Source organism: Papio anubis, chromosome 7 (genome assembly GCF_008728515.1).
Source record: "Papio anubis isolate 15944 chromosome 7, Panubis1.0, whole genome shotgun sequence".
Lineage (NCBI taxonomy): Eukaryota > Metazoa > Chordata > Mammalia > Primates > Cercopithecidae > Papio > Papio anubis.
Window position 1 is genome coordinate 73,159,408 of NC_044982.1, and position 16,478 is coordinate 73,175,885.

The following is a 16,478-nucleotide window of genomic DNA, read 5'->3' on the forward strand; positions in this document are numbered from 1 at the left end:
CACACATGGGTACATGCATGTATATCTAAATGGTGATTTTTTTTTTTTTTTTTTTTTTTTTTTTTAAAGACAGGGTCTTTTGCTCTGTCACACAGGCTGGAGTACAGTGGCACAAACACGGCTCACTACAGCCTCAACCTCCTGGGCTCCAGCAATCTTCTTGCCTCAGCCTCCAAAGTAGCTAGTACTACAGGCACACACTATCATACCTGGCTCATTTTTTTAAAAAATTTTGTAGAGATGAGGTAATGTCATATTGCCCAGGCTGATTTGAAACTATTGGGCTCAAGCAATCCTCCCACCTGTCTCCCAAAGTTCTGAGATTACAGGTGTGATCCACCATCCCTAGCTGGAATTATTTTTAAAAATATAAATGACAGGATAATGTGAAAATGATATTCTGTTTGCTAAATTTTACTTAATTGTAAATGCAATTATTGGAATTTTAGGTCCTGTCTCTACACCTGCACCTTTTATCCCAGGTAAGGATACAACACTTTATTATATGGTTCTTGAGGGAAGGAACAATATCTACATATTCCCCAAAGCTGCATTTGATGAGCCTTATATAAAACAAGCTATAAATGCTTATTTAATGTCAATAAACAGGGTCTGTATTTTTCCTGCCCTAGCTAAACTGGTCTGCATTTCAGAGGAGGCTGGTTATATATACTTTCTAAAATGAATAACCTCATAAATGCCAAAATAATGTGTAGCTGTCTCAGTGGAAAAAACTTGTCCCCCCAGCCCTACCTATCAATTGCAATAATCCAGGAGGATCTCCAAAGATCGTGGAAACACCACCTAATAATTTGGGTATTGATTGAAATAATATCATCTCTCTTTGGATTAATGTTGTGAGTTAAAGGTGTCAAGGTTAACGGGAGGTGTCAAGGTTAACGGGAGGTGTCAGTAAGAAAATAAAACCTGGATTTTTTTTTTCAACGAAATGAACTGTAAGCAGTTATTTTTCAACAGGAGAAAATGCAGTGTGTAGAAATGAGTACCCTCCCCCACCTCTGTTTTCACGTTAGGCATGACACTCTTTGGGGGGAAAATGACTTTGTGCTTTCTAAAGCTTCTTAAGTTTCTCTGAAAATCAGGCTAACTGCCCCCCTCCCAAACACAGCTGCATGAGATTCTATTAAATGCAGTTTTGTTGATGTGGCCCCAAATGATTTCCCCCTCTTTCAGTCTCCGCAGGCTGCCCCAAGTCTCCATGTCTGTTAATGACCTATTGCTTCTGTCTGATTCAGTACAGCCCACTGGCTATGGAAATGGCAAGTCTCAGCAGGAGACAACAAAATGGTCAGCAAACAGGGCTGAGCCATGTCATTTTCCTCAAATACTTTCCCAGGAATGAAATGACAAGCTTCAAAATGTTGTCTTCTGCTCAGGGCAAATATTTCTTTATTAAACAAAAGTGCATGTCCTCTTGTTTCCATTCAAACCACAGCTTAAAGTACTTCACTTGAAAAACTTCCATTGTAAAATAATGTAATACCTAATATTTCCCTTATAATTTCTTTCTGTCACTCTCTCACTTCCACCTCAGGGTTCGAATCCCAGCTGTGCTAGCTAGTTACTAATAGCCGTGGGACCTTAAGCAAATCCCTTTTCCCCCACCAAAAACAACCTAACTATATCGTAGTCTGCAGGTAAAGCCAGGTTAAATGATAGCAATTAGTTACCAATCAGTCATATAAATTCCCCAAACTGATTAGTAACCTTCTAGTATTGAAAATAGTTTGATCTACAGCAATCCAATTCCTAGGTAAAAAAATAATACAGCTTAGCTGTGAATCCAGTGAAACTAATCATTGAGCAGAGATAATAGGTACCAACTGAAAGTACCAGGCCTGGGTACTTTATATTTAGAAAGACATAACAATATCTTCCAGAAGATTAAATGCTGTCTAAATTCGGGATTGGGCTTTTACATTCAGTCCACCTAAATGTGATCTCAAGAGAGGATACAGTTGATCTTACTATGCATTATTAAATAGTTACTGAGTTTTATCTCCTATGGGACTACAATTCTAAAAGTATAATTTAAAATGTCATTGAACTATCCTTATGGATTAAAGATGCAATTAAAATAGTCATTGATATTATCATTTGCCTTTGTATTTATGTAGAACTTGCAGACTTCCCACTTCAAAAAAAAAAAAGAATTTTCTGTTTCTTTAGGTCAATTCTACCCTTGGTCTAATCTCTATACCAGAGGAAATTTACTAAAACATTGTATCAACCTAAAATGAAGTAAAATAGTGGATTACTTCAGAGGGCATTTTTCTGGTGGCCTAAAGGGTCACCTGCATTTTTTATATCTTTAGAAATGAGGGAAAGAGCTGCACGACCTGACAATTCCTGCAGCAGTTATCTAGCCTCATGGGAATTCAACTAGGCTCCTCTGTGAGGGCAATCCAACCATTAGTTACACATTTTATTTATCCAGAACAGCAAATTTTATAATAATTTCACTAATTCTCCCAAATATTTTTCCCAAATACACAATAAACATAAAGCAAAATGGCATGACATTTTCTTTTCTTAGACAGGGTTCTATTGCACTGTCACAAAATAACACTGTCCCATGGATTACTTGCCTTGCAATCATAAATCATCAGATCCTAAACTGGCAAATATCTGAGAAGTGATATTCACAAGGAGCTAGTCAACACTATTAAAAAACAGCTGGAGACTAGGTGCCCAGGGCATCTGACCCAGCTCCTCGGTCTGCCCACAGGTGCATGCCTACAGTTCAGAGAGGATGGAACCGAGTAGCGAGTCCTGTACCCTGCACCCCTCCTCCCCCAAGCAGGATCCCTACAGTGCCTTTCTTACTGCTTGGTGCCCACAGTTCTTGGTTTTCTGTGTTCTTTAATGAGTACAGTATTACGCAGGTCAGGCTCAGAAGAAGAAAACCATTCATAAACAACTATCAGCCATGAAGTACACTGGAAGGTACCTTTTAAAATCAGCTGTTCCTTCCACAACTGTTTTCAAGAGATAAGAGTCAGAATTTTATTTTGGTTGATTTACAAAAAGTCAGATACCTAATTTTTACTTTCTTCTCTTTGCTTATCTGTATTTTTTTATTTTCAGCATTTTCTTTTTTCCCCCACTTTGTGCAGTTTAAAGAGGTATTTGACTACACACACCCAGACACACACACACACACACACGAGGGATAACTACTTAAGATTCTTCTGTAATAATCTTTCTGTCTTTAAAAAGCTAGTGAAGTAGAATACAGATGTGACATTATAGTATAATTGTTGAATTATGTGTTCAATTTGGCTCTTACTGTATTTAGAGATCTTAATATCTTAAAATAATTTTGATTTGATTCTTCTAAGCCACTTTCCTCAAGCGTATTCCACAGACTAATACTGGTCCAGGATGCTCAGCTCATTGGTGAGCATCAACTTAGTTTGAAAAACAATGCATATCATCACTCAGCCACCCATTCACAATCTTTCCTCAAGCCCAAAATGAGTCTAGAAGGCTTGCAAAGTTCTAGAGACTGAGATGGGAAAGGAACCCTGGCCATACTGACTGAGTTTTGGGTCCAAGATAAATGGTAGTCAGCTGGTGTCACCCTATTCCATGTCATTCCTAGCTGATGCTGGTAACAAAAATATGATGTCTGCTACCACCAAGGGCTCCTCTAAAGCCAAAAAGAACACAGTCATCTGGCAAAGATTTGCAGATATTTACACACATTACCAGAGAGGTATAAATACCTACACAATAAGAAAGTTATTACTATTCATATTTGACACATAACCTTATGATTGTCAACTTTGAAAATTGATACAGGTTGAATATCCCTTATCCTAAAAGCTTGGTAAAACCGCAACTCAGGAAAAAACTTGCAACCAGAATTGTTGTGAAGTTTTACCAAAAAACTTGGTAAAATAGCAACTCAAAGAAAAAAAAAAAGCTTGGGACCAGAAGTGAGAGGAGTATTTGCATATACATACTTATACCTTTTGGAGATGAGACCCAAGTCTAAACACAAAATTCATTTATGTTTCACATACCCTTATCCTTACAGCCTCAGGATAATTTTATACAGTTTTTAATAATTGCGTACACAAAAAGTTTTGACATTATTTTGACTGTGTCCCATTACATGAGGTCAAGTGTGGAATTTTCCACTTGTGGTCATGTCAGCGCTCAAAAAGTTTCACCTTTGAAGCATTTCGGATTTTGAATTTTCAGACTAGAGATGCTCAACATGTAGTATAATTGTCTTTCTGTTCCACATTAATCTCCTAATAATTTGGCCATTCTTAGTGCCTGAGAAAGAATTACAGATGTGTTCCCATACCTTGCAAATAATCCTTATGTCAGCCTGCCCCAAACAAATTCTGCCTGATCATAATGAAATTGTTGGGTTTTGTCCCTCCCCCATTTGTGACTATGCTAAGAGAATGCTTGAGTCATTGTGAAGTGAAGACTCTCCAACTATTCCCACAGGGACTTCCACATAAACATAAAATTTATTATTTTATTTTACTTTTTTGAGGTGGAGTCTTCTCTGTCTCCCAGACTGGAGTGCAGTGGCATGCTCTCGGCTCACTGCAGTCTCTGCCTCCCAGGTTCAAGCAATTCTACCTCAGCCTCCTGAGTGGCTGCGATTACAGGCACGTGTCACCACATCCAGCTAATTTTTGTATTTTTAGTAGAGGTAGGGTTTCGCCACATTGGTCAGGCTGGTCTTGAAGTCCTGACCTCAGGGAACACCAAACTTAAAAGGGGAATATGTGTGTGGGTGTGATTAGTGAAGGCGATGAACTGTGTGTGTGTGATCACAGGAAGTGATGTGCTCCAGGCTGGGTGATCTGATTCCCTCCTGTTGCTTCTAGGGTTCAGCCTCTGTGACAGCCAACTTTTCTTGAGTGTTCACTGAGCTGTCTGTGTCATATCTCAGCTAATACTGTCTATAGTCTCTCATCTAAACTAGGCATCTATGCGTAGTATCTCATCTAACCTTGTTTGAGGTAAGACTTGCTACCATCTCCATTTGGGGTTGAGAAAACTGAGGCTTAGATAGTTCAAATAAATTGCCCAAGTTCATACAACCAAGTACAGAGATTCAAATCCAGGAATAAGTGATCCAAAAGCCACTAGTCTATGTTACATTGAACTATGTTGGTCTGTTTTCTTTCTTTTTTTTTTTTTTTTTTTGAGACGGAGTCTCGCTCTGTCGCCCAGGCTGGAGTGCAGTGGCCGGATCGGTCTGTTTTCTTATTGTTCCTCTCTACTCATAGTGGGAATGCTGAGAGGCAAAACCATGACTCATTATCTGTGTCTCAGTATTTTCTGCAGTCCCTGATGCAAATTAGGCATGGAGTAAATATTTACTGAACTGAAGCTTAGTACTTTCAGATTACTGTTTTACTTTTCTAGATCCTGGCCACTTGAGGTAATTCATTTTGTAACTAGAAAGTCCCCATTTACTATTGCTCTAGTTTCAGTCAAGTGGCCAAATACCATGGCTTTCCTCCAAAATGTTACCTCAAACTGCTTCCGTCCCCTCACACTTCTCTCACTCTTTCTCAGTGAACGATGACATATGTTTATTCTGCAAATCAAAGTTAGCAAGGTAAATAAAAAACCCCAGGGATATGTATCTGCCATATAGAGACATCATTATGGACATCCTTCTGAGAAGTTCTCCCTTCTGACCCTGACATGGAAGAGTGCACTTTTTAGCCTGGCAGATGATGGATTTTGTGCAACACGCACAAGGAGAAGCATATGTGCATTAAACCATTTCACCGGCATAATTTAGAGCAATGGTCAATGGCTGGTTCTACCTTCTAGCTCTTCTGGATTTCTGATTGGGTGTTTATTCTTCTTCTTCTTATTTTTTTTTCCAAGCAAGTTGAGGAGGTCATGTAGTACGATAAGGAGAGTAATGGCATGTCACACTTTAGTCCAAAGGAGACTTTGATTCTGGAGTCCCTTTATAAACTCTTTCTTTTTCAGTTTCTTCTAAGTTGCCAATGAGAGTATTATGACAACTTCTTTGGTTTTTAAGAGGATTTTCATTCTCAAGGTAAAAATACATTGTTATCACCAAATTTTAAATTTTTTACTCTGAACTAAACCCGAACTATCAAATAGATACATCAATGTAAGCAACTTATGTCGTGTTCAATAAAAAATACTTATCCTGTTTTGAACCTGAGAGAATTTTATTGATAATGTTCTTATATTCCTGCAGTAATAGGGCTCCTGATAAGCATCAGCATTTTTCTTAAAAACCTGCACATTATTCTGGACTACCCAACACACAAACAGAAATACTAGCAGATGTTTCTCAAATGTGTTCTACATGTCAAGTTCTGTATCAAGCACTTTCAAGTACACTATATTGTTCAATCCTCACAATATGCCTGCCAGGAAAACTTTCACTACTATTTTCTCCATTTTAAAGATGAAAAAACTAAGGCTTAGAGAGGCCAAGAGACCATTGTAAGTGCACACAGTTAATAAATGAGCAAGTGGGGATATAAACTCGAGTTGGCTGGATGCCCAAATCCATGCAGTAATGAATCTGTCATATCTCCCATGTCTGGAAATGTGGATACAAACTGAGCTAACACAGAGCTGAGACAAGGCCCTGGCTCTGAGGTTAACTGTGACCTTGCCAGGTAGGATTTCTTTGTTCATTCTTTTATTTACCAGGTATTTCCTGACAACCTATTAAATGAAGGACTCAAATTCTACACTTTGAATATACTGGTATTAGTACTTGTTCTGGCTCACCTCTGGGAAAAAAAAGCATCTACTGAATTTAGTAGAATTTGAGCTTTCCAGAGAAAAGTTTGATGAGCTATTTTTTCAGATTGTGACAAAGAAATAGCCCTAATGTGCCCATCAGTGTTTATATATAATGAGTTAAAGCAGTAATAATTGTTTAAATAACAGGTTTTAAACTTTTTTCACAACTATATAATATTTCCTCAAAATCATGAATATGATTTTTATATGGCCTAATAAGTTAATTTTGAACAAGAAATTATACTTTTTCCCCTTAGGATTAACACCCAAAGGCAGTACAATATAGGGGAAAAATGGTTGACAGTCAACCTCTGTGTGATCCAGTATGTCTGTTTTGAGAATGGAGATTTTGGTAAAACATGCATTCTTGAGATAATTTGAAGACCAGTGAGATAATCCTTGGCAAACCACAATAAGATTCTCCAGCGAAACCAATTCTATAACTATGAAACATTAATCTAAATAGAAAATAAATGTCAGGGTCAGAGTGATGCTTACGTCATCATAGCTCAGCAACTTAGATGAAATGCACATTGCCAGTAGACCCAATTGACTACTGTGATGTTAGTTTGCTAAATTAGATAATGGACATGTCACATCTCTTTTATAAACCCTATTCCCAAACTTATGATTCATTCATATACATGTTTTAGTTTAAACCTAGGCAACATACAAATAGAAGTTGTGAATTAATGTTCAACTTTAAAAACATTTTCTTAAATGCCAATGCTGCTATCTTATTTGAGGTGAGGGCATAGGAGAGGTGAACAACAGACTTAAAATTTCTAGTTTTCTTTTTCATTCTTTCTTTTTAAATAAAAATACTGCAATCCCTACTTTTGATTGTTTTATAGCTCAATTGATAAGGTGTGTTCCTCTTTTTTGTTCAAGAAAATTTAAAAGCAACTAATTTAAATATGCAAAATTATCTTGAGTTGTTCATACGTGAACTTAAAAGCCGTGCAACACAGGAAAATTAAGTAATTATGCCTCCAAGTTATTTACTGCAATTAAGCTCATTTATCATATGCAAATTAGTGCAAACTGGTCTCATTAGTTACTAAATTACTCAATATGAGCTGAACAATGTAGCACTCCAGTTTGTAATGAAAAATCCCTGTAGAGGCAAGCAGTATCAATTAAGCTAATTTGCATATGCAAATATATTCACTAACTTTCTCTTTTTCTATATTTAGTTTTACATTTTCTTACCATTCTGGATCATAGAGACACTACAGGGTCACTCAACTTTCTCCCCTTCCTCTATTACAGCTAAAGGAATTAATTCAAAATGCTCCTATTATTTGAAATCATCTTATTTTACTTTAGCACTGATGTCCAGCAGGATACCACTTTAGCAAAAAGAGCCATCAGGAATAAGAAGATTTAACTTCCTAGACATGACCATTTTATGTATATTTACACATTTCAATAAAATAAGGGTGAAATTTTAACTCATCAATAAAGTAGAAAATAGACTTAAAGGTATCACTCTTTCACGGAAGTCTTTTGAAAACACTACCATCAAATGTAAAAGGCATGTTGACTTGGCTAGGCAGCATCTTAATAAATGATAATTTGTATCTCTGTGTTAGCTTTTGAGCTGTTTTAGGTATTTTCACTTTCCTTTGCCCAGATGTTTGAATTGTACCAGTCAATCTTTCATTTTCTTCTGGCATATGAGATTAAAGAAGGTATCTATCAGCAGATTTGGCATACTCTACCCCCCACACACCCCAACATTGTTATAAAGAACTCCTTTTGCCTATAAATCCAGTATATCTTCCCCAGGAGAATCTTCTACTCAGTCTTCTACAGTTGGCTGGGTCTCAGAGACCACAGACACTGTAGCCAGAAATACTAAAACAGTAACAAATATATAAACAAGATACTATTTGTTTTGTTTTGTTTACTACATCAAACTGATTTTTTTAAAAATTTCTGGAAGATAGAGAATCTATATGTTCTCATTTGTCTAACAACAACTGTGCAGGACCAAAAGACTATATGGACCAACTAATCATGATTCTAGGATATGCCCTTTACCAATCTTCAAAGTGTGATTAACAGAAGAAATGTAGAAATTTAAAAGTAAATCTTGACCTGATTTTCTTCTAAAGCTGATCCTTAACAGCTTCTGTAAAACACAGGTTCTTCTTTTATTTGAGGCATAATTCTACCCTGTATTCCACGGTTAAAGGTGTTGAGGAAATGAAAAACCACATGTACGAAATCTGGCAGCTCACTGAGGCTGCTAACATTATCCGTCTCATCCACACAAATCTTCGATTACTTTGACTAACAAATAGAAAATCACTACGTATGGGATCCCTTCTTCTCCATCATTTTTAGAAAATATATACCTTAACGAAACTGTTGTGCTAAGGTTATTACCACAGGCCACATTTGTGTCCTGGACACAAGGGTTATTTTACTATAAATGATCCTTGCAAAAACAATCATTCCCTCACTTACGTTGAGGACGATCAGGCAATCATGCAACCATCCTACCCAGCCTTTTCTGATCTACTCCCAGTCACAGAACCTCAGGGGTCATAATCTTAGAATGTTCTTGGAGGCTCTTACTCGGTCCCCTCTGAGAGTATGCTCATGGAATTCTCTTTCAGATTGGGGTTTGAATGTTCTAAAAGCAATATAAAAATTCCTTTATGGCCAGAAATAATGTGGGGTCAATGACATAGACACAAGAGGGCTTACCTAATATGGCCAAGCACAAAATTGAAACATGGATACTCTATTTCTACCATTACTTTAATTTAGGGCATTTCTTACAGAACATTCTTTTTATTCTCTCAATACTTAGTTTAAATAATAAATGCATTTCTCTATTAGTTATGTACAAACATGTTGGTACTTATTATACTTATCCAACTCACAAAACTTACTTTAATGATCCAAAATGAGTTATGAATAAAGACTATCTTTCAATTATTAGTACATGATAGTTCTTAGTAATGACATGTATTTTACATAGTATCTCACACACACACACACACACACACACACATAGTTCAATATAATATGCCGACAATGAATACAAACATAAACCTTAAAAATTTCCATGTACTAGGTTTAACTTGTTTAACACCTGTGAGGTGAGTAAAGCAGATTATTATGGAGTTTGCAAAAACAATATTGCAACTTTATATAACAATTATGTAAGCATTATTTACAAAATGAAAGAAACTTAAACCTTTCTGCTGAGGGTAAAAAATTATTAAAGCATTAAAACATTCCATTCATAAATCTGGCACCTAAGGGAAAGTCATTCCAGTAGTTAATTTTATGACTTATGAAGATAGTATTTATTTGCTACCATTTTGTGTTTTGTTAACTTCAATAAGGTAAAATTCAAATATCCTATCTGGTCCTTATATTGGAAAAGTAACAATAAATACCATGCATATTTTTTCATATTAAAGAAGTCGTGAAGCGGGAACAATATAATGCCCTAAGAGAACGCTGAAAGCAGGAACCATATTTGTACTTAATCACGTATACTTTCCAGGAAAGATCCCACATAATGATCTCCTCAAGTTTCTTGGATTTTTACTGAGCCTGCTACGAAATGCACAAATCCCAACCTTTACCCCTTGACTTCCCATTCTTTATCTAATTTATAAAAATCGGAGAAGAATTTAGTGAACTAGAATGCGTTGATTTGGGCCCACTAAGGCTGGGATTCACAGCCCTGCCACTGCAAGGCTGACATCCCTTGAACCCTCAGCCCTCCTGGAGAAGATGCTGCTGTCCTACGATTCATGCCTGAAATAGCTATAGGTTTACTGAGACTATAATATTGGTCACAGTCAGCGGTGAGACTGCTTTGTGAATGGAGGCCCCAGAGTTTCACAATACACAGCTGGGGCCTTGGCCCTACCTACATACACTGGTATTGAAAATTGGCTTTGTAATACATGATTTTACATTGATAAAATCACCATTACGTTTATTTTTTTCTCCCTGTCAGTGGAAAAGTAGTCAAATTTTAAGGGATCCCACCAAACTTTCTTTTCCCTACGAGAATATATGGCTAATTAGATATGCACAGTAGAGACACATTACATATACATTCAGATAATGGGCACACCAAAAATTAAGGCGTCTATCTTACCCCTTACTCTCAAATCCTCCACACCAAGAGGCACGTAGTACGCACTTCAATGAAACATCACTGGGGCACAGGCAGCAGGGAAGCTTTGGTACCTGAAAGCTTTGGTAGTGAAGTCACAGGCATTTTCTGAACTCCACACTGGTATTTGGAACTGACATCTACCTTAGTTTCCAAATTCAATTAGTTACTGAAGCCTGTTTACTCCAACTGTAAGTGTCTTAATTGTTTCCTCTTATTACCATTGTCTTTTAAAATGCTCTTATCATTTTTTGCAAAGTGTTATAACCCTAGTGTTACCATCCTGGGTTCAAATTCAACTCTGTTACCTAAACAGACATGTGAGCTTTAGTTACTTAAGTTTTTAGAATCTTAGTTTACTCAATTTTAAGACGCACATAATCGTAGCACCTATTTCATAGGTCTATATCATGAATGCTCAATGATGATATAAGAAGAGTACTTAGCACAGTACCTGAAACTTAGTACACAGTAAAAATTAAAAATTCATTATATTTAAGCTGAAATACATCCAGACTAGGTTTTTCCTTTTAGAAAATATGTTTTTCAATATTTTATCTTCTGTTTGCATTTATACACATACACATACATTGGTATCTGCATTAGATATGAAGATTTTTAGATGTAATCAAAATAATAGCAGGAAAATGGTTACATAAATTATGATACATCCATAGTATAGAATAGCATTTAGCCATTAATAATAATGAAAACCAATCCTTTCTCAGCACAGCCATGACCACGAGATATTGATTTTTAAAGGAGATTGCTAAAGAGCATTTAATTGGCCAAGAGTTAGTTTTTCACCTCTTTTCCAATATGCACAAAACGCTTGATCCCATAAATCTCAGACATATAAACATACTCTCACTGCATGAAAAACACAAATTTCTCTTGATGATAACTTCTTATTTTGTACCCTTCCTTTACCATGAACACTCAGATTCTTCTCCTTTACCTCTTATCGCTCTTTAGGTCTGTCTTCTACACTTACTCACACGGCAACTGTTTCAATCCACAAAACCTATGACATCTCTTCAGGATTTGCCCTACTAAAGGATTTATCCTCAGCTACCTTGACATTATTAATATTCCTTCCTTTAACAAAATCAAATCCTGTGGCTTGCTTTTTCTTTCTGTCCATTCCTTTCTCATGTCTACTGGCCTCTTAAATGATGACATACCCCAGGGTGGGCTCTCCTTAACCTTCTCTTTGCTCCACATCATTTCCATAGGTCTGTAACCCATTCTTAATGTGAACTATCATTCATCCATACACCAGTGATCAGTAATTCTAGATCTAGCCTGAGAATTGCTCTGCAGAAATAGGACCTAGGTTTCCAAGTGCCTACCTCATATCAACTTGGCTATTTAAGAGACCATCCCTCTAGATTTCTCTCAGGTAGTAGAATCAGACAGCTAGTAGCCAAGCCAGAAAACTTGTGGTGATAATTAAATCCTGTCATTCTCTAGCCTTTCACCTCTAATTATTGACCACGTGCTAATGATTCTATCTCAATTCCATAGCTGCCTCTTCATTCACACAGTACTATCTTGCAAAAGATCTTCATTTTCTTGAACTCTGGTAACAATTTCCTAAACGGTCTCTTTATATCAGTGTCTTACAACTCAGACTTCCTAGATGTTGTATTTTGATAATAACTCCAGAAATAAACCAAACTGTTCTCCTGTCACTCCTGCATAAAAGCCCTCTCCATGGGCTCCTCATGGAGAATCAAGTCCACACCTCCTGGTAATATGGCTCCTATAATCTCTCTTCCTTCATCTCTTATATGTCCCACTGCATATGGGAAGCAGCCATCATATCAAACATCTAAACAGTCCCCAAGTAAGATTTATCATTACTTGTTTATATGCTTTTGTGTTTGATGTACCCTTTGGTTGGAATATTCTTCCATTTTCTTTGCCTAATAAACTCCTATTCGTCCACCAACAACTTTGAAAAGTCCTCTTTGGTGCTTTATGGCCTTGTTCAGAGCCTTGTTCTTTTGTGGCCCCAAAGTACTTGACCTGTGTGATGTTTCTCACTTTATGCAACCTCCTGGCTCCTCTTTCCCTGAATGGCTGTAAGCTATTTAAAGACAGCAGCCATATACAGTGACTTCTGTATTCTTACAAAGTATTTGAAACTTGTGGGGGATGAAGGGGAGTGTTAAATGACTATAAACTGTCAGGTTGGAGATCATGCCTATACTTTGTTGACCACAGGTTTTTGTCAACTATTTGCAAGTGAAGGAAGAGTAAGAAGGAGGAAAGGGAAGAGAGAATTCATTCCAGTCTTTATGGATCAGCCAGATTCTACCATGGACCCTTCTGAAACAAAATGTAGAAGCCATCTCATCCTTACTGAACATTACGATATTGTTGAACATGGTGCAGACATGGGCTTATGGGCTCAAAAGTTTCCCTGCTAGTTGGGCAAAACAACTAATATGATAGCTTAGGGGAGGCTCTTCTTGTTACTACTAGTTCCCAATCCCTTCTCGCCTATAATTCTAGCAGTTAATTTAGAATACTATGTAGTAGTTCTTCCACTCCATAACCATTAGTACTAAAATCAAATTATACCAAAAGTTCTAGTTCCTATGGCAATTGTAAGATGACATAGTGCAATCATGCTTAGATGCCTTTCTTGAAAGCATCTTTACCAAGTCATCTATATTCCTACTTAAAGTCTACAGCTTCAAACATATTCCAAGTGTGACCAGCCCTATTTAGGAGTTTTCTTGTATGGATATAATTTAAACATTCTAAATTTTCATCCATTTATCTTTTTTCTCATACTCTGAAACCACACAGAAAATATCTAACCCCCCCCTTTTTTTTTGGAAATGAGTCTTCAAATAAATAGAGAGGGCATTGATGCCCCTTTTAAGTCATGTTTTCCAAATTAAACTTTCTCAGGCCTTTTGCCACGCTTCACGTAATATGATTTCTAGTTTACTCACCAGTCTGGTTATTCTACTCGAAATGGCATCCAGCTGTCTAGGTTGGTGTGATGGCTGATGCAACCACAGTGTCGTGTCTGAATGTGGCCCACCCAAAATGGGAACGAGCTTGCAGCCCCATTCTAGGTCCTATATCCTCTCAATGAAGTATAATGTTGATTTAGTGTTTGGGAGAGCCATTTTACATTATGTATTTATACTGAGTTTACATTTGATTCAAACTCCTAAGTTTGTGTTAGTCTTCAATTCTTGCAGTTACTGAGACACCTTACTCATAGTCCTGTGGAGTCATGATTTCCAGAAAGAATTTAGAAGATAATAATCTAGGACTAGTCTCTGAATAATTTTTCATTGACTAAGTCTTAGGTAACAATTTCTGACTGCTTCAGAATAGAAACAGGAATAGTCCTGAATCACATCAGAGTCTACTAATTTATATATCATGGCCCATACAAAACCTATAATAGAGATTCTGAACAAAGTATGTGTAAGAAAAAAGGAAATAAAAATTTGAAGACCTAGAAAGAAATATGATCCTTTCTGTATCCTTGAAACTAATCCTAGGTTGCAACAAAGGTAATTCAAAATTTTGAGTACACAATAGAATAGCAACTCCCAAGGTGTATTTCAAGAAACATCAGTTCTATGAGATATTAACAGATATTAATGGATAAATGAGAAATAAGAGTAAACAAAAATATAAAGTAAGACTTCTTAGGGCTTTAAACTTGCAAATGCTCAAGGTGCTATCTCAGACCTGATGGAACATCAAAATTATCTCAGAAGACTGTTAAAAACCACCAATTCCTGGACTTTACCCTATAAACTCTGATTTAGTAGGTGTAGATCGAGGCCCAAGAATGCATCCTATGAACAAGTGTTGGGTGATTCTGAAACTGCCAGTAAAGGCACTGCTTTGGAGAACCACCAGGATTGACTATGAGCTTTTTTTTTTTTTAAACGCAGAATCACATAATAGTTTCCTAATGCACATAGTTGAAAGATAATATGCTAAATTTAATATTACTTTTGACAACCTAGAAAATGAAAGCACCATAAAGGCCCTATTTATAAACTCTGAATGAACAGCGATCTGGAGTATATTTTTATTTTACTCCAAAGTTTATCTCAGAAAAACATAGCTACCTTTTCCAAATACAGTAAGTGGCCTACATATCCCAAACTTGTCTGCTTCTCCAATTCTATGTCAAAAGGCGTATCTTTCACAGATTAAAAAAAGTGGCCATGGCAACATTTATCCTGGGAGCAGTACCAATGTGGCACAATTTTCTATGGTTGAAGGCAGAAGTGTTGAATCGATGGCAAAGTCTTAGTGAAAAAAAAAGTTTTGAGTAAGTGAGATGATGAGTTTGCAATGAATTTTCTCTAGGGCTAAGTAACTACAGTTTCATATTAGCGACCTTTAACATTTATTTATCATGAAGTTCATTGGCAAAATCAATTATTATTTGTCTCCTTTTATTAGTATTTTTAAATATACTATATTTTACCCTGAGAAAATTTCTAATTTGGGGAGGCAAACATTAAGATTGGAAGCACTCACAAATATGAACTCAAGCAAAGAACTGAAATTTGGCGACACACAAAAAAAATCACAGTACTTTCACAATGAAACTTTGCTCTCCCAAAAACAATATATAGCTCCAAAGACGCACACATAGATCCACTTACAAATACGGCACGCACACAACCATTCTGGGAACAGCCAGTTACTACACATTGCGCATCAACTAAATAGTGCAATTCATCTAAATTATTTCAGCACAAATAATACTTGCCCTCCCTTTCTCATTAACATTCTCTCAAAGGATGGCTTTCTAAAAAGAAAAAAATAAACTCATAAGAATTTCGGAATTCCAAGATAAAATCACAACAGTCAAATATACAGCTGACATTTAAAAAAATTTTCTTTTTTAAAAAAAGACTAAACATATGGTTTTTTTCTTAGTAAAATATAAGCAAGTTTCTTTTTGTTTTAAAAGTACCTGCAAAATGTGACTTCCCAAATGTGCTTCAAATACTTCAATGGCTAGTGCACTGGGGCTTCTCCTTCGCTGTGTACCTATAACTTAAAAGAAAAAGAAAGAAAACAGAACAATTAAGTTGGAGCTCTGATTCCTACCTTCAGCTTAGTTTCTCTTGAATGGCATCATTGACTAGTATAACAATGAGATCTGAACCACCACCCAGTATTAATTTTAGTTCTGAGTTGTCTAAGCATAAAATAGCCTAGGTTTTCAACCTAGAATTTTCAACCTAGAATATTGACTTTTAGAAACATCAAAAAAAAAAAATACATTCAGACTTTAAACATTTTCCTTTTGGATGGTTTTCCCTATACCGGAATAAAAACATGTCAATGTTCAGGTTCCTTTAAAATAAATTAGTACACTGTTTTTCTTAAAATTAAGGTATTGATTTTTTTTAAGCATCTGCATACTGCCTTATCTCCCCTCCAACCCTACCCCAGAGAAAACTAAACTGCTTACATCTTCTAGGCTAGAAAAAAACAAACAGAAAACTTTTTATATTTT

General features: G+C 36.4%; 1 protein-coding gene across 1 annotated transcript in view; it reads right to left on the reverse strand.

Moving 5' to 3' along the window:
* The window catches only part of NPAS3 (neuronal PAS domain protein 3), an 861,019-nt gene that overhangs the window by 422,999 nt on the left and 421,542 nt on the right, over positions 1-16,478 (reverse strand). The window contains 1 exon segment of the mRNA XM_017961099.2: positions 15,930-16,012. Coding sequence (XP_017816588.2) covers positions 15,930-16,012 — 83 coding nt within the window.